The 19,496-nt window shown below is 42.4% G+C and overlaps 1 protein-coding gene across 1 annotated transcript; it reads right to left on the reverse strand.

Annotated features, from left to right (window-relative positions):
- Positions 1 to 1,862: 1,862 nt before the first annotated feature.
- On the reverse strand, positions 1,863 to 3,940 carry LOC119532127 (regulatory factor X-associated protein-like). Its single transcript, XM_037834234.1, has one exon. It carries the CDS (start codon positions 3,818 to 3,820, stop codon positions 3,236 to 3,238), a length of 585 nt encoding a protein of 194 aa, XP_037690162.1. The 5' UTR covers positions 3,821 to 3,940; the 3' UTR covers positions 1,863 to 3,235.
- Positions 3,941 to 19,496: the final 15,556 nt, after the last annotated feature.

Here is a 19,496-nt window from a genome sequence, read left to right on the forward strand (position 1 = left end):
TTCAGACCCCCCCTTAATAGGTGGGGCACACTTCCATGAATATTATCCAACCAAAGGTCTTGTCCACAGTTGATTGAATCACATCTCCATGGAAACACCCAAAGGATTCCAAAATCTAATCAACACTAATATGTCTGCCCACACAAGATTGCATCAAAGATAATGGCATTTTGGGGGACATAATACATCGAACCGGCACACTGTCTGACTTCAACTAGGGTCCCTTTAGTCCACCGTTTAATAACTTGAATCCCCAGTAGGAATGAGTCAAGTTCCAACCTCCTTTTTCCCCAGAAGGCTTCTCTGTGTCTGGAAATTGGTGGATGCAGCTAGATTGCTAAGGGAGAGTGCTGTCCAGCTTCCACCCAGCAATTTCCAAGGCCAAACTGTCATGGATATATTGGGAGAGGAAATAGCTGTTAGCTCCAGCATCAACAACTTCTAAACCAAAACCCTTGCCACAACAAAACAAACAAACAAACAACAATTAAGAAACAACAATGAAATCAAAACAGTTGCAAACGTAATGCTAAAATGAACATCTTTGATTACATATCTTTGAGGATTCATGCAAGAGTTTATGTAAGATGAATTCCTGGAAGTAGAATTGCTGGATCACGCAAGTTTTGAATATTAATAGAGATTACCAAATTGCCTTCCAAAAAGTTTGTTCCAAGTTACATCCCATCAGCAGTATTTTGCCACTCTTCCCCACACTCTCACCAACAGAGTTTTTTCATTTGTTTTTAATCCTTGCAAAGCTGATGGGTGAAAGTGGCATCTCTTTGTTGTTTTGATTTACATTCTTTTAGTTATTAGTGATAATCTTTTATGGACTTATTGTCTAGTCTAGTGTGGTTCCCAAACTCGTTGCACAAGGCATCAATAGTGTTTCTTACTCAATCTTTTTTTTTTTTTTTATCATTACAGTTTATGTATTTTAGATCCTGTAGGAAGTAAATAGTGGAGTTATAAATCAACCATACGGTAGTATTGGTCTTTATATCTACCATGTGATCTTTACTGGAAATCTTTATTTCTTCATGTGATTTCAGTTAATTGTTTAGTGTCCCTTCCTTTCAGCCTGCTTAGGACTGATCTACTGGTGATGAAGTTCCTCAGCTTTTGATTGTCCGGGAATGTTTTCATCTCCCCCTCATTTTTATCTTTCAAGTGTTTGTGAATTCTCCAAGTCTCTGATGGTTATTGACTTCTATTTGTATTCCATTGCGGGCAGAGAATGTTCTTTGAACAAATTCATTTTTATATTTTTTATTTTATTGAGACTTGTTTTTATGTCCCCGCATACAGTCCATTCTGGAGAAAGATCTGTGATCACTAGTGAAGAACGTGTGTCCCAGTGACCTGGGATGTAATATTCTACATATGTCTGTTAAAAGTCTCTATATCTCTCTTTCATTTCTTTGTTTCTCTGTTGGTAGGGCTCGCTTTAGTATCTGAAGTAGGGCAGGTCTTTTATTAGCAAACTCTCTCAGCATTTGTTTGTCTGTGAAAAATTTAAGCTCTCCCTCAAATTTGAAGGAGAGTTTTGCTGGATAAAGTATTCTTGGTTGGAAATTTTCCTCTTTCAGAATTTTAATTATGTCATGCCACTGCCTTCTCGTCTCCATGGTGGCCGCTGAGTAGTCATTGCTTAGTCTTATGTTGTTTCCTCTGTATGTGGTGAATTGCTTTTCTCTTGCTGCTTTCAGAACTTGCTCCTTTTCTTCAGTATTTGACAGTCTGATCAGAATATGTCTTGGAGTGGGTTTGTTTGAATTTATTCTCTTTGGAGTTCGCTGGGCATTTATGCTTTGTGTATTTATATTATGTAGGTTTGGGAAGTTTTCCCCAACAATTTCTTTTTTTTTTTTTTTTTTTTTTTTTTTTTTTTTAAAGGTCAACAAATGGACTTTAATGATTCATTTGGGTAAAAGTGTTTTTGCACAAACATGCAAAACACACATAAAAGATGAACAAGAACATTCTTTCCACAAGTACTTTTAGAACAGCAATGCCTAAGTTTAACTTGGTATATATTTCAGAGCTTAAGAACCATCTATAAGAAACAAATCTTTAAATATCTGCACAGTTAAAACTCAAGACACATACATTTATTATCCTAATATTGAAAATACTCCCTTAACATTTATTTATTACTCTTATTGGTAGATTTGCCTTTTAAGGTTTTCCTAGAAAATACATGAAAACAGCATCTTCTATCCAGATTATCCATCATTCTTTGAACCTTACTAGGAATAACAGTCTTAAAATAGCTCAATTTCAAAAAACACTGACAAACTGCTGGAGTGTTACTCTTATTTTCAGGATCTCTGTTTGAAATGAATGTTAGAAAAACAACTCTGTCCTGGCATTGGTGGGATAATTGAGACACAGCCATACTGTTCACAAATTCAACATAAAAGAGTGCCTGCTTTAATAGAGATAAAAAAAGGATGGGTAACGCAGTAGAGAAGTCAGCTGTAGGTGACGCACGCACTCCAGGGTGCTGCGCTAATCCTCGTTAGGTTTTACCAGCACATCTCCGCAAGGAGACGCACATCCTAGTTTCAGATACTCAACAATGATCGCCTTCCTTGCAGATATAAAATACGCTTACCTCTTGACAGCTCCAGTCTTAACTGCAAAGGAGAAGTTACTAGACCCTTGTTCGAGGTGCCCCAGCCATGTGGTGCCCTGACCAGCAGCTCCCAGTGTTTCTCAGGAGGGTGCTGCTGGTCTGTGACAGGGATAATCCTTGGCTGGGTGGGACTATCCCTGACACTGCAGAACATCTATCATCCCTGGCACACCCATAAAATTTAGCAGCTTCAAGGTCAGTATGACAACCAAAACACACACCCACACATTTCCAACTGCCCCGTGACGGGAACTCCTGGGCCAGATGATTTCAGGGTAACATCATGACTTCCACAGAAAGTGACTGCTTCACTACCTTCAGCAACAATGACCGAAGAGAAACACTTCGTTAAATGTGAAAATGTTAAAAAACCATTGTTAATTAAATGCTATTTTGGAAAGATAAACTCATGGTAATTGAAAAGGCTCAGACGCACAAAGTGCAATAGTTACTTATTCCCAATGCACATACATTCACAGGAAAATGGCTGTTTACATTCTACTGGCATATCTTACCCCATTTATCTTTAGTATAAAAATATGTCCATCTATTACAATAAGATAAAAAACACGGAGATGTTCGCAATAAGCTCCCTCAAACTGGTGCTCCTGGAAACTGCTGCTGTCTTTGTTCCAAAACTTGCTGGTTTAATAGCTGTTGCTGTTTCTGTAAAAACTGCACTACTTCAGGACTTCTTAGTAAGGACAGTCTTTTTTGATTTAACACTTGTTCTAAAAGAGTCGGTCTCGCAGGACGATCGCCAAAAGATCCTGCTCTCTGTTTAACGATGGCGAGGATGCTATCTGCGCTCTCCTCCAGCTTGACGCCGCCCCCGCCGCCCGCCGCGCCGCCGCTCAGGGCCTGGTCGCTCTTCTTCTTCTTGTACTTGTCCTTGTACATCTTGTTGCGGTGCTTCTTGCACATCCACGGCTTGCGCTGCTTGGCCACCTGGCTGGTGGTCTCGCGGCAGCCCTGGTACGTGCAGGTCTTGCTCGCGCCCGCGCCCCCGCCCCGCCGCCCGGCCGCGCCGCCCTCGCCCCCCGACGCGGCCTCCTCGTCCTCCAGCTCCTCGGGGCTCGCCGCGCCCTCGCCGCCCGGCGGGTCCGAGCTGTCCAGCGGCTCCGCTTCGTCGTCGCCCGCCTCGTCCTCGCCCCCCGCCGCGGCCTCGCAGGGGCGCATCACCAGCAGGGCGAGCGGCGGGCCCGGGCCCGGGGTCCCGGGGAGGGGCGCGCCACTGGCGGCCCCCGGGCCCTCGGCGACGCCCTGCACCTCCGTGCTGCTGCGACGTGCCCGGGACCCCGCCCGCAAGAGCCCCAACAATTTCTTTGAGTACTCTTTCTAGACCTTTACCCTTCTCTTCCCCTTCTGGGACACCAATGAATCTTAAATTTAGAAGTTTTATTTTATCTATCACATCCCTGAGATCCATTTCGATTTTTTCAATTTTACCCCCATTCTTTCTTTTGTTCTTTCATTTTCTGTTCTGTGCTCCTCGAGGAGGCTGAGTTGTTGTTCATCCTCCTCTAATCTTGTATTATGAGTATCCAGAGTCTTTTTAACTTGGCCTACGGTTTCTTTAATTTCCATAAGATCTTTTATTTTTTTATTTACTCTTGCAATATCTTCTTTATGCTCTTCTAGGGTCTTTTTTTTATGTCTTTCATATTCTGTGCCATTCTCTTCTTCAAGTCTTTTATATCCCGTGCCATGCTCTCTTTGCCTGTCTGTAGTTCTTTGATAATTCTGCCAGGAACTGTGTGTCTTCAGATCTTTTGATTTGAGTGTTTGGGTTCGGGTTCTCCATGTCGTCTGGTTTTATCATATGCTTTAAGATTTTCTGTTGTTTTCGGCCTCTTGGCATTTGCTTTACTTGTTCTTTAATTTGTTAGAATTGCAGCTTGGTGACATACACTTTCTCTAACTAACCAGCAGATGGCATCCATGAGTCACTTATTCCCCTCAAGTCAGTTCTCCCCAACTTTGTGTTATGTCGGGATCTGATTCTTTTGGGGTCCAATTGGTGCACTTAATTTGGGTGTGTTGTCGGTGCTGTCTGCCCTCAATGAGGGGAGTGTGCCTGAGTGGTTAGGGAGGAAGGGCAGGTTTAACAATCAAACCTCCCAGGTGTTCCCAGAGATTTAAGGCTGTTCTCTGCCGCTGACACAAAAGTCCTTGGTATTGGCGTAGGTTCCCTGGGATTTCCAAGCGGTTCCCCACTCCCTGCTGTGCTTTTCCAGGACGTCTGCTGAGGTGGGGAGGGCCGTGCCATGTCACAAGTGAGTGCCGGCCTCCAGGGAAGCCCTGGGCCGCTGGGCTGTGTAGGGGCGTTCCCAGCCCGCTTCAAAGATGTTTGAATGGGACGCGTTAACTTCCCCCTTTCCGCACAGCTCCGCCCTCCCAGCTCCGGGACAATCAGCCGTGGGTGTATTCAAGGCCACTGTCCATGGCCGATATTGTGTCGTGTGAGCGATGCTGTGGGAAAGACTCCCTGTCAGGCTGGGTTTCTTGTCTCGGTTCTGTGCTGCATGCTCGGCCCCGGGCAGGAGCAGCCCCGCCCACTGAGGTGACGGCCGCGAGGCTGGGTTTCCCCCCTTTGTTTCCCTGGAACCGAAACAATCTGCAGTGGGTGTGGGAAGGGGTATCCGCCACCCCAGACACCGAGGCGTTAGTCCAGACCGCTCCTGTCTTATCTGCAGCTGTTCCCGGGCTTCTCTTTTTTTTTTTTTTTCCCATTTTTATTGAGATTGTTGAGATACCATACAATTATCCAAAGATCCAAAGTGTACAATCACTTGCCCCTGGGTACCCTCATACAGCTGTGCATCCATCACACTTAATTTTTGTTCAATTTTTAGAAACTTTTCATTACTCCAGACAAGAAATAAAGTGAAAGATGAAAAAAGAAAAAAAAAAAAACTCTAATCCTCCCCTATCCCTAACCAACCCCCCTCAATTGTTGACTCGTAGAATTGATATAGTACATTTGTTACTGTTTATGAAAAAATGTTGAAATACTACTAACTGTAGTATATAGTCTGTAATAGGTATATAGTTCTTCCCTATATGCTCCTCTATTACTAACTTCTAATTGTATTGTCATACATTTGTTCTGGTTCATGGAAGCGATTTCTAGTATTTGTACAGTTGATCATGGACATTGCCCACCATAGGATTCAGTTTTATACATTCCCATCTTTTGACCTCCAACTTCCCTTCTGGTGACATATATGACTCTGAGCTTCCCCTTTCCACCTCATTCACACACCATTCAGTGCTGTTAGTTATTCTCACATCTTGCTACCAACACCCCTGTTCATTTCCAAACATTTAAGTTCATCCTAATTGAACATTCTGCTCATACTAAGCAACCACTCCCCATTCTTAAGCCTCGTCCTATATCTTGGTACCTTATATTTCATGTCTATGAGTTTACATATTATAATTAGTTCCTATCAGTGAGACCCTGCAATAATTGTCCTTATGTGTCTGGCTTATTTCACTCAGTATATTGCCCTCGAGGTTTGGTCATCAACCCATTTTTTTTTTAAGATGGGTTTGTTCATTCACCATACATTCCATCCCAAGTAAATAATCGATGTTTCTCTGCATGGTCATACATTTATGTGTTCACCGCCTTCACCACTATCTATATGAGGGCATCTACATTTCTTCCACAAGGCAGGAGCGAGAGTCAAGGAAGGCAGAGAGGCAAAAGAAAGAGGAAAAAAAAATGACAGCTAGGAAGGAGCAAAAGGAAAAATAACCTTAAATCAAAGTAGAATAAAGAATCAGACAATACCACCAATGTCAAGTGTCTAACATGCCTCCCCTATCCCCCCCCCCATCTGCATTTACCTTGGTATATCACCTTTGTTTCATTAAAGGAAGCATAATACAATGATTCTATTAGTTACAGTCTCTAGTTTATGCTGATTGCATCCTTCCCCCAATGCCTCCCCATTTTTAACACCTTGCAAGGTTGACATTTGCTTGTTCTCCCTCGTAAAAGAACATATTTGTACATTTTATCACAATTGTTGAATACTCTAGATTTCACCAAGTTACACAGTCCCAGTCTTTATCTTTCCTCCTTTCTTGTGGTGTCTCACATGCTCCCCACCTTCCTCTCTCAACCGTATTCATAGTTACCTTTGTTCAGTGTACTTACATTATTGTGCTACCATCTCCCAAAATTGTGTTCCAAACCATGCACTCCTGTCTTCTATCACCCTGTAGTGCTCCCTTTAGTATTTCCTGTAGGACAGGTGTCTTGTTCACAAAGTCTCTCATTGTCTGTTTGTCAGAAAATATTTTGAGCTCTCCCTCATATTTGAAGGACAGCTTTGCTGGATATAGGATTCTTGGTTGGTGGTTTTTCTCTTTCAGTATCTTAAATATATCACACCACTTCCTTCTTGCCTCCATGGTTTCTGCTGAGAGATCCGCACATAGTCTTATGAAGCTTCCTTTGTATGTAATGGATCGCTTTTCTCTTGCTGCTTTCAGGATTCTCTCTTTGTCTTTGACATTTGATAATCTGATTATTAAGTGTCTTGGCGTAGGCCTATTCATATCTCTTCTGTTTGGAGTACGCTGCGCTTCTTGGATCTGTAATTTTATGTCTTTCATAAGAGATGGGAAATTTTCATTAATTATTTCCTCTATTATTGCTTCTGCCCCCTTTCCCTTCTCTTCTCCTTCTGGGACACCAATGATACGTACATTATTGTGCTTTGTTTCATCCTTGAGTTCCCGGAGACGTTGCTCATATTTTTTCATTCTTTTCCCCATCTGCTCCTTTGCTTGTAGGCTTTCAGGTATTTTGTTCTCCAGTTCCTGAGTGTTTTCTTCTGCCTCTTGAGATCTGCTGTTGTATGTTTCCATTGTGTCTTTCATCTCCTGTGTTGTGCCCTTCATTTCCATAGATTCTACTAGTTGTTTTTTTGAACTTTTGATTTCTGCCATATATATGCCCAGTGATTCCTTTACAGCCTCTATCTCTTTTGCAATATCTTCTCTAAACTTTTTGAATTGATTTAGCATTAGTTGTTTAAATTCCTGTATCTCAGTTGAAGTGTATGTTTGTTCCTTTGACTGGGCCATAACTTTGTTTTTCTTAGTGTAGGTTGTAATTTTCTGTTGTCTAGGCATGGTTTCCTTGGTTATCCAAATCAGGTTTTCCCAGACCAGAACAGGCTCAGGTCCCAGAGGGAAGAAATATTCAGTATCTGGTTTCCCTGCGGGTGTGTCTTAGAAAATTGCTCCACCCTTTGATGCCTCAGGTCACTAGGCTTTTCTGCCCAGCAGGTGATGCCTGTTAGCCTATAATTCTTGACTGGTGTGAGGAGGTGTGGCCGTGTTCCCCCAGGCTCTGGGGTCTGGTTCTGAATGGAAAGGGCCCCACCCCTCTCCTCCTAGAGAAGACAGACCCCCCAGGTGGAGGTCATTAGCATTTCAATGGTCTCGCTCTCTGCTTGTGCTGTCTCCACCCTTCCCCGAGTCACAGCCCTGGAAACTGAAAATGACTGGGGCTTTCTCCACTGAGCCGAAAAAGAAACAGTCCCCTTTAGACCCAGTCCAAGGCGACCCTCCAGCTCTCCAAGGTCAGTTGTCACCCAAAGCCTCTGTCTGTTTTTTGGGGCTGCGTACCTGTAGTGAGCAGTTCACATTCGCTACTTAAAACCCCAGTTGGAGCTCAGCTGAGCTATATTCGCTTGCTGGGAGAAAGCTTCTCTCTGGCACCACGAGGCTTTGCAGCTCGGGCTATGGGGGAGGGGGTCTCACGACTTGGATCCGCAGGTTTTACTTACAGATTTTATGCTGTGTTCTCGGGCATTCCTCCCAACTCAGGTTGGTGTATGATGAGTGAATGGTCTCGTTTGTCCCGCCACAGTCATTCTGGATTATTTACTAGTTGTTTCTGGTTTTTTGTAGTTGTTCAAGGGGGACTACTTAGCTTCCAGTCCTCTCTATGCTGCCATCTTGCCCCCGCTTCTCTCGTTTAAAAAAGAAAAAAAAAAAACAAAAAAAAAACGCCAGCCCAGCGTCTCCCCCCACTGCAGCGTGGCCAATGGATCAGCCTACTCACTCACTTGTTTCAGAATGCAGACTCCTGGTTTCACCAAATGCACATTCCCTGTGGCTTTAGCACGTTCCCTGTAGCTGGTACTACTTTGGAAGTGGTGTTCTGGGTCCTTTCTGGTTTTTTATCTAGTGTTTTCCACGGAGGTGTTTTTTTCTCTGTCTCACCTAGTCACCATCTTAGGTTCCTCTCCCTCTCAATCTTTTTATTTATTTATTTTTTTTTTTTTTATGGGTTACAGTTTCAATTATTTCTTTATTGTGAAATATAATGTACACATGTAAAAGGCGATAACTTTCAAATTATAGTTTAACAAGTAGCTATATAGCAAATTTCAAAGAATGTTAGTTAACTTTTTTGATATATAATTTGTAGGTTTACAGAAATATCATACATAAAATACAGAGTTCCCATGTACCACCCTATTATTAAAACCTTGCATTAATGTAGTACATTTCTTATAGTTCATGAAAGAACATTTTTATAATTGTACTATTACCTATAGTCCATCGTTTACAATAGGTCTCACTGTGTTGTGCAGTCTGTATTGTGTTTTACAGTTGTACAGCTCACTGTATTGTACAGTTGAGAGTCCTTGCTTTCAGTTCTTTTGGGTATAAACGTAGTGGGATTGCCAGGTCATATCATATTTCTATATATAGCTTCTGAGGAACTGCAACTGTCTTCCACAGCGGCTGCACCATTTTACATTCCTACCAGAAATGAATGAATGTTTTAATTTTTCCGCATCTTCTCCAACACTTGCAATTTTCTTTTTTTTTAAATAGTAGCCATTCTAGTGGGTGTGAAATGGTTGCTCATGATGGTTTTGATTTGCATTTCCCTAATAGCTAGTGATACTGAGATCTGTTCGTGTGCTTTTTAGCTGTTTGTGTATCCTGTTTGGAGAAATGTCTATTGAAGTCTTTTGCCCGTTTTTAAATTGGGTTGTTTGCCTTTCTGTTGCTGAGTTGTAGGATTTCTTTATATTTTCTGGATAGTAAACCCTTATTGGACATGTGGTTTCCAAGTATATACTCCCATTGAGTAGGTTGTTGTTTCGCTTTGGTGATAAAGTCCTTTGATGCACAAAAGTTTTCAATTTTGATGAGGTCCCATTTATCTGTTTTTTCTTTTGTTGCTTGTGCTTTGGATGTAAAGTCTAAGAAACCGTTGCCTAACACAACATCCTGAAGATGCTTTTCTATGTTTTCTTCTAGGAGTTTTATAGTCCTGGTTCTTCTTATATTTAGAGTTTTTGATCCGTTTTGAATTAATTCTTTTTTTTTATTGGATTTTTTTTAAATCTTCATTTTATTGAGATATATTCACATACCATGCAGTCATACAAAACAAATCATACATTTGATTGTTCACAGTACCATTACATAGTTGTACATTCATCACCTAAATCAATCCCTGACACCTTCATTAGCACACACACAAAAATAACAAGAATATAATTAAAGTGAAAAAGAGCAATTGAAGTAAAAAAGAACACTGGGTACCTTTGTCTGTTTGTTTGTTTCCTTCCCCTATTTTTCTCATCCATCCATAAACTAGACAAAGTGGAGTGTGGTCCTTATGGCTTTCCCAATCCCATTGTCACCCCTCATAAGCTACATTTTTATACAACTGTCTTCGAGATTCATGGGTTCTGGGTTGTAGTTTGATAGTTTCAGGTATCCACCACCAGCTACCCCAATTCTTTAGAACCTAAAAAGGGTTGTCTAAATTGTGTGTAAGAGTGCCCACCAGAGTGACCTCTCGGCTCTTTTTGGACTCTCTCTGCCACTGAAGCTTATTTCATTTCCTTTCACATCCCCCTTTTGGTCAAGAAGATGTTCTCCATCCCACGATGCCAGGTCTACATTCCTCCCTGGGAGTCATATTTCACGTTGCCAGGGAGATTCACTCCCCTGGGTGTCTGATCCCACGTAGGGGGGAGGGCAGTGATTTCACCTTTCAAGTTGGCTTAGGTAGAGAGAGATGCCCGTCACTTTTAAAGATCTCTGAGTGATCCCATGTTAGAAAAGTTTGGGAATCACTGACATATGCATTACTATTGTGAATTGTCAGCTTACATCCTTTGCCAGTTTTCTATTGAGTTGTTTGTCTTTTTAGTATTTATTTGTAAATTTCGTAAATGTTTTTACAAATTAGACTTTCATTATTGCTTATGGTTGTTTTGATGTAGAGAAATTTAATATGTATATGGTCAGAATTATCCATTTGTTTTCCTTTTTCACCTTATTTTTTCTTCTTTTTTTCTCACTAATGATGTTAAAACAATATCCAGTTAGATTATATTTATATCTGGAATTTATTTTAATGTGAGGAGTGAGGCATGGATACAGCTTATTTTTTTTTCTTAAATGGCATACAGTTATTTTTTTGAAAAGTGGTTATTTTTCCTATGTAAGTTATAACATATAATTTATAATGCATTTTCCTCCTATTGATTTGTAAGGCCATCATTCTCACAAGTCAATTTCCTTTGTGTACTTGGATTTGTTTCTGGATTCTCTAGGCTTCAAATACTTTAGTTTTAAAAATATGTTTGCTATCTAATAGAATTAGTTTTCTATCCTTAATCATATACTTTACACAAATTCACCAAATGCTTTTTTTCTGAATTACAGAATTTTATTTAGAAACTGTTTAAGGTAGGAAAAAAACCCTGTCAAGAAAGACCAGGTGGAAAATGGGTTCCCAATCAAATGGAATTTTAGGGCAACAAAAGTCTAAAAGGCCACAAAAGAGAAATAGCACCACTGTCATGTGAACAATGGTTAGCTACTTGTATTTTTTTTACATTGTTAGTCACTGAATCAGGGTTTTCCTCTGAATTCCACACAAAACATGCACTACACAACAATTTTATCATAAATCCTCTGAATTCCACACAAAACATGCACTACACAACAATTTTATCATAAAATACCTGCTTTCTACACACATTTTAGGACAAGCTACCACCAGAAACAAATCAATACAAATAAATCAGGGGCTGAACAACCTCAGTAGTGGGTGACACACATTTTGCAGAATTCTGTCAAAGGGACTGAATAGGCTGTGGGCAAAAGCAAATGAGGGAGAGTTAAGGAATGGAATATTTTAAATATTAATAATTAAATCAGTCGTGGTACTGTATTTTCTGCAAAAGAAAATTAACATTTGGTAATACCCTAACAAATTTGTCACCAAAGAGATTAGTGCAAGGGCAAAGTATTCTGACTGCAGTAGAGAGTTGTGGCCAGCAGGTACCAAAAACACCCCAGCCTTTCAGATCCAAGGTGGTGATGGCCTTCACTGATCACTCCCTTTGCCAGAGGTCCAGAATGAACTTGCAGCGTGATCACCTGCCTGCTGTATTTCCACTCTAAGCAGCAAACTTTAAGGAGCCAAAGCAGAGTCCCCAGTGAGAAGGGGAGCAGAGAAGGGAAACATGTTAAATGTAAACTTAAAAGACAGTAAAATGGGACATGACCCCCATTTAAATCTCAGAGATGTGAGCAAGTCCCCAAAAGTAGTTGTTAGATTAAAAAATTGGACATTCACTGCCATCTTTGGCTTTCGGTGGGACCACATCCACTGCTCCGGGTCCGTCTCCGTCTAGTTCAAACCACCTAACCTCACCAAATGCTTTTTAATTTTTATTCTTCTGCATAAATTTTAGAAACTTTTAGTCAAGTTCCCCCCAAAACTTCAGGTTGGAAATTTGATTGGTTATTGCAGCAAATTCACAGACTGATTTAGGAAGAATTGACAGTTTTATTTTATCGTTTATGAACAAGGTATATCTCGCCATTTTTAAAGCTATTTTATGTCTCATTGAACAGTTTTCTAGCTTTCCACATATATCATCTGTAAATTTCTTGTTTATTTTTTCCCAGGTCTACTTATTTTATTTTTCACTGCTATTGTGTATGGCATCTTGTTTTCCCTATGTTTATTATTTTATAGGAAAAGTATTGATTTTTTCATTCATTTTTGTAGTGAGCCATCCTTATTATATCCTAAATTCATATATGTACCTGTTCCTTTTTGGGACTATACGTTCTGTTTTGTTGATCAATCTGTTAAGTTTTATACCAGTATCACACAGTTATCAAAAGTATTTTTCTACTGAGTGAATTAAGCCAGATACAAAAGGACATATATTATATGATTCCACTTGCTTGAAATATCTAAGATAAACAAATTTATAGAGATAGAAAGTAGTTTGGGGGTTACCAGGGTCTACTAGCAATATGCTATAGTTTATTAAGATTGCTACAAATGTTGAGCATTCATATGATTTTCAATTCTTCATCATCAAAAAATTTAGATGCAATTAACATTTTTTAGCATGCAGCATTTTCTTCCTCAGTGTGAGTTTCCAAGAGTTGAATTACTTGGGCATAAATAGTTTCATAGCTTTTGATAACTGTTGCCATATATTTGTAAGGATTGATGGTGACTGGATTTAACAATGGTAAAGGAGTACGAGTGGCTTGAAGCAGGAGGGCCAATGAAGAATCCCAAGAATATAAGACTCCAACTATGGGTTAGAGAAAATAAAAGAGCTTAAAAAGATACCCAGGATCACTAGTAATAAGGGAAACGCACATTAAAGCCAAATGAGATACCATTTCATACTAACTAGATTGGCAAAACTCAAAAAAGTCATGTGGTACCCCTCCACTCTTACATAGTGGTGGGAGTGTAAATTGGTAAAAATTGCTTTGGGGGACAACTTAGTAATGTCTGGTAATATCCAGCAAAATCAGTGATCCATATGCTCCATAACTCAGCAATTTATAGTTTCCAGGGGTATATAAGCTAGGGAAATGAGTCATGTACAAGAAAGGGCAAGGCTGCATTGTTTGTACCATTTTTATTGAATCTAAAGTGCATCATTCACTAAGAGAAAGCACTATCAAATAAAATATTACACCATCAATTTTTAAAGCCTTCCAATTTCTGAGATTTTAAAATGTGAAAGAAAAAAAGGAACACCTTACAATGGATGAAATAGAGTAATAGCAAAAACTTAGAAACAGCTTAAATGTCCATCCCACGGGAATGGATAAATAACTTGAGATGTAGTTCACAGCTATGAAAATGAATGAGCCTGAGCTATACTTACTAATATAGATGAGCCTTGTAAACAAAATTAGCAAGTGGAAAGAGCAAGTTTGCAGCAGAGAGTGCATCCTTCATATGATTTCACTTACATAAAGTTTAAAAACATGCAAAATCAAACCTAAAGCTTAGGAATACATACATATGTAGTAAAAGAATAAAGAAATTTATGAGAGTGATAGATACAAATTCAAGTTAGTTGTTGTCCCCAGGGAGGGAGAGAAGGGGAAGTGATAGAGTGAGCAATATACACAAGGAGATTCAACTCTGTTGCCAATGTTTTATTTTTTTAAGCTGTGTAGTGGATTCATGGATGTCCATTTTATTATTCTCTACACATTTTGTATATCATAAGTATTGCTTAATACCTTTTTTGAAAATGAGAAATTAAAATTATAAGATAAGCAGGAAAGATGTTCTTTTCTGGAAGGCTGTTTTATTTGTTTTGGTGGAAAACCAATCTTTTTGCTCACAAGCTGTCCCCAACTTCCTCCCATCCTCCCTGGTCATTCTGTGTCATGCCACATACCTTTGGGTTAAAGGAACATCCTGAGGCCAAGTGTGAATTCGTATCCTGACTTGCATAGGACATGATTTCCATTTCCTTGTTGTAGGTCCTTCTTCCTGTGCTTTATCTCTGGGGCCTGCCCCATCTCGCCTGCTCTTGCCTTCCCTCCACTCAGCCTTACTCACGGGGAGAGGATGGCTGCCTCGCTCCACCCCGAGAAGGGAGGCGGGAGTGCATTTCCCCTCGCTAAGCTCCAGGCAGGAGCAGCAGCCAAGCTCTTTCACCATCTCGGCTTTCTGGGTGTTGAAATGGAGTGATTCAGGGGCTGTTTGGTCCTCCTGTGACTGGTATGGCTTTGCCTATGCTGGGCATGTGTGTCAGGGCTGGATGTATTAGGCATTGACTTCCAGAGTTGAGGACAAAGGCAGGCCCCGACAAGATCCTTGAAACAAGGGGAGGCGTTGCGGCAGATGAAAGGACTTGGCAGGGCTCTTTCCCAGTGTGTCCCCTTGCCCCACCATCCTCAAATGAGGACTCCTCAAGGGAAGAGTGTAGACACATGCTTCCCACCATCGGTGTGTCTTGGAGGAGGTGTGGTTTCCCTAATCTAAAGGCACAAGGGGTTCAGTTCAGGGAACGTGGAGGGGACCCATCAGAGGGCCCAGAGTGGAGACTTGCCAGGAGGTGGTGGCCAGGTGTGTTAGTGAGAACCCCTCCTGCCAAAAGTGGCAAAGTAACTACAGCCCTACTCAAACAAGCTTAAACGAATAAAAAGTGCCTTGACTATCTCATGTAACTGCAAAGTCCAAGGGGTTTGTAGGTTTCAGGCATAACTGGTCCAGTGGTGCAGGCCATGTCCTCAGAACGTTCTCTTCTTCTCTCCATCCCTCAACTTTGCTTTTCTCTATGTTGACTTCATTTCTTTGGCAGAGAATCCTCCCACACGGTGACAAAGATCGCCACCAGTAACTCAAAGTTTACATCTTCCTTAGAGCATTATCAAGAGAAATAGAAATCTAGAGAAAATCAATCTCTCTCTCTCTCTCTCTCTCTCTCTCTCTCTCTCTCCACACCAATATAGTCCTTAAAGGAAAGAAGGAAAAATCCAATTGTTCCTGACCCAGCCACTGAGTCTGAGAGAAGAGACAGCCAGCAGGCCCTGTTGGTCAGAGGCCCACTTTTGATGACTGACATCTCCACCCCATCCCAAAGGGGAAGGAAGTGGACGCTGGAGGTCATGTTTCTACTCTAACTATATTCCAGAAACTGACATAATCACCCTGAAACTCAGAATTGGCCAAATTCTTGGAATTGCCCACCTAGATTTTGCTCATATTCTCCAAAATAAAATCAGAAACAATCAAATTATCTTGCCTCAAATAATTATAAACTCTAGGGAATATCCCAGGTTCCACATGCCAGATATGTCTGTGCTTCAGGAAAAGTTTGAAATAGGGTGGCCAAATACTCTCCCAGCTTTAGTACTGAAAATCCACGTCCCAAGAAACTCCTCAGTCCCTGGGCAAACAAGAACAGTTGCTCATCCTAGAATGAGTCTTCAGTAATTGTTTCCAGCAAATAGGAGTTGAGATTCCAGTCTAGGTACAATAGAGGGTCAGGTCGGCACTCTGGGATCCCAAAGTCCTTCCCTCTGAAGTTTTGTCTCACCAGAAAGAGGGCCCTAAGCTTCCATTCTAACTCCCTGTGATGGTTAGTTTCATGTGTCAACTTGGCCAGGTGATGGTAACCAGCTGCCTGGTCAAGCAAGCACTGTCCTAACTGTTGCTGTGAGGACATTTGAGGCTGGTTAATAAACCAACAGGCTGGTTTGTTAAATCATCAGTCCATTGGCTGCAGCTGTGACTGATGATGTCAACGAAGGGTGTGTCTTCCACAATGAGAAAATGCAGTCAGCTGGATTTAATCCAATCAGTTGAAGACTTTTAAGGGAGACAGATAGAGGACCTTCACTTCTTCTCCTGCTGACCAGTGAAGCATTTCCTGAGGAGTTTGTCAAAGTTGCCAGCTTGTTTTCTGAGGAGTTCATTGAACATGTTCATCAAAGTTGCCACATCGTCTCCTGAGGAGTTCATCAAACATCTTCACTGGAGTTGCCAGTTTGCTGCCCGCCCTACGGAATGTGGACTCGTGCATACCCACAGTTGCATGAGACACTTTTATAAATCTTATATTTATAGATATCTCTCATTGATTCTGTTTCCCTGGAGAACCCTAATACACCCCCACCCCATCCCTACAAACACACATGCACAGAGGGAGAAGAGGCAGCTGTCAGATGGGGAGCAGTGAGGTGTCATTTGCACCTTGGCAGGAGACCCCTGCAGGGCCCCCAGATCCCATGCAAAGGTCATGAGCCTGAGCCCAGCCTCCACCAGGACTCACTATGGATGGAGCTAGCATTGCTCACCTAGTGGCAGGAAGCTGTTATCCTAGTTCTGCCTGGAGGACGGACTGTCCCACTCCTGTTCCTCAAGACGAAAGGCTCCCCTTCTGCCTGTTGTGCTTGGTCATCAGCATCTGCAGCCTCACCCAGGCACTGCCAAGAAGACAGCAACCCACACGGTAGAGTCAGCCCAAACAGCCCAGTCCAGGATGCCCTCTGCCCTAGTGCATTCTCCTGGCACCTCGGCTTGCCAGACCAGAGCAGCTCAGCAACCCCACAGCCAGGCCTGGAGCCCACCAGCCACCAGTCAGGTGCTTTAATTTAAGCTCTACTTTGGTTTATCCAAGCACACTTTCTAGTGGGTTTGCCTTGTTCCAACCAGCCAGCCACCAAACACACAGAGCCTGGTAAAGAGCATGAGGTCCAGACAGGGAGGAAGCCATTGGTTTTATATCACACAGCAGAGCTGGAAGTGGAGCCCACGACTCTTGGCTCCCATTCTAGCTCTCTGCCCATCGCATGCCTTCTGGACAAAAATGGGCTGCTGGCCTTGAAACCAATAGGGGCCAAGGCATCCTTTGGCTCTTCTGGTCCCTGTCAGACCCAGGACGTGGTATCTTCTGAGCATGGAGCCTCCCAGGCCTGACATTGCCCCTTACCCATCTCCCCCACCCTGAAAGATAGTGGAGAAGGGCTCTTGGGAAGTGACCTCAGAACCTTGACTCAGGGTCTTGGACCAGATGGAACCTGTGGGGAGTTGTGTTCCTCTGCTAGGACATGGCTGGAACCAAATTCAGCTAAAAGGCAGAGCACCGGTGCATGGGTAGACTAGAACCAATCTAATATGCTTCCTAGAGTAATGGAACCAGGACAAATCCAACCCTGCTGAATTACCTCAGAGCTGAGCTTGCTAGAGACCTCCCCAGCCCTCTCCCGGTGGAGTCTGGGAGTTTCCCAGGGGCACCCTGGCTGAGAGCTCAGGTCAGGATATGTGTATGCAAGTGTATGGTGAGGGAGCTTGGTTAAACCATCCTTGGACCAAGCAGACATGAGGACTGTGGGAGAACCCAGGAGCCCATCCCATAATCTGTCTTGTGAGCTTCCTCAAGCTAGCAGGAGAGGCCTGTGGGAGGAAGAAGGCAGAAAGGATGCCAAAAGGAGAAAGAGGACAATGGGGAGAGAGGCAGAGAGGAAAACATGAGAAAGGAGGGAGAGTGGGGAAGTGTTGAGGAGAGGAAGCTCTGTCCAGAAGGTTGGGATTATCAGATAAGCCCATGGGATCACACTTGGCTCTGGGTCACTTTGTCAAGAATCAATTCAGACCCAGCCTTTTCACACCTAGGTATCTACCCAGGAGAAATGAAAACATATGTCCACACAAAGATGTATACAAGAATGTTCATAACAGCTTTATTCAGAATAGCCCCAAACTGGAAACAACCCAAATGTCCACCAATAGATGAAGGAATAAATAAATCATGATATTTATACAATGGACTACTACACAGCAATGAAAAAGAATGAACTCTTGATACATACAACACAGATGAATCTCAAAAACCTAAGGGAAATATAAGAAGCCAGACATGAAAGACTGAACACTGTATGATTCCATTTATATGAAACTAGAAAAGACACATCTAATCCACAGTAGCAGAAAGCAGATGAGTGGTCACCTGGGCCCAAGGGTGGAGGATTGACTGCCAAAGTCTCAGAGGCAAGTTTTGAGGGTGATAGAAATGAGCTATGTCTTGACTGTGGTGATGATCATGCATTGTACATGTTGGCGAAACTCATCAAATGGGTGCATCTCCCAGTGCAGAGGGAAGACTAACAGAAGTGTCCTCTGATCTGGGATCCCCAGATTCTCTGACTATGACTCCACTGCTGTTTGCTGGTGGAGGTGGGGGACTCAAGAGGATAAATGAATAGCTAAGTGCTTTTCCAGATCTATTATTTATATGAAAACCGAGGCCCTGAGAAGCTCAGAATCCAAGATATAACTTCTTCTGTTTCTCTTTGTATTTTGAGGATGGCTTCCTTCTTTGGGGCAGCAGAAACTAAGGGCTACTTTGGGTAAGAAAGGACTGCAGGGACAAAAACCAAAACCGAAGCTTCACGAGTTCAGATTTTCATATTTCATCCCATCTTATTTGCTCCTTGGTAAACCTCTGATTCCCAGGAGATAATATTTCCTAACTGAAGAGTCCCACACTTGCAGTTAGAAAGTATTCTCAAAAAGGGCTTCTCCCGAGTCAGAGCCCAGCGTTGGCACACGTTCTCCACTGAGGTCACCGTTGGCTCTTTTGGTGGCTGCCGTTTAGCAATACCACCTGTTGCTGCCACCTGGCACTGTGGGAGGCCCATGGCCAAGTGCCTCCTGCCCAGTCCAGCTCCTGTCAACATCTAGCCTGGTATACAGCGAGAGGTCCTTCTGCCCCTGAAAAGCAGCAGAATGGAAAGCAGTGTCTGCAGGGTTATGGACTCAGTCCCACCTAAACACAAATGGAGCAAGGACTGTGCTCTGGCCAGGCCGGGGCTGGCCGGAGGCAACGTGAAGAAATGAATGAAGCCTGCAACCCCGGCCTCCAACTGACATTTACAGACCCTGACCCAATTCCTCCTTTGATGCAGATGTACCTTCCTGAGCCCCATCTCCTAGGGACCCAGAGTGATCACTGGTAATGTGAGGCCAAGTCTGCACTGCACGGGGACACTATAATGTATTTGAAGA

This window comes from Choloepus didactylus, chromosome 4, assembly GCF_015220235.1.
Source record: "Choloepus didactylus isolate mChoDid1 chromosome 4, mChoDid1.pri, whole genome shotgun sequence".
Classification (NCBI taxonomy): domain Eukaryota; kingdom Metazoa; phylum Chordata; class Mammalia; order Pilosa; family Megalonychidae; genus Choloepus; species Choloepus didactylus.

What these genes read in the sequence shown, in the direction of transcription:
- LOC119532127 (XM_037834234.1), bottom strand. Translation starts at nt 3,820, where the DNA reads ATGCGCCCCTGCGAGGCCGCGGCGGGGGGCGAGGACGAGGCGGGCGAC.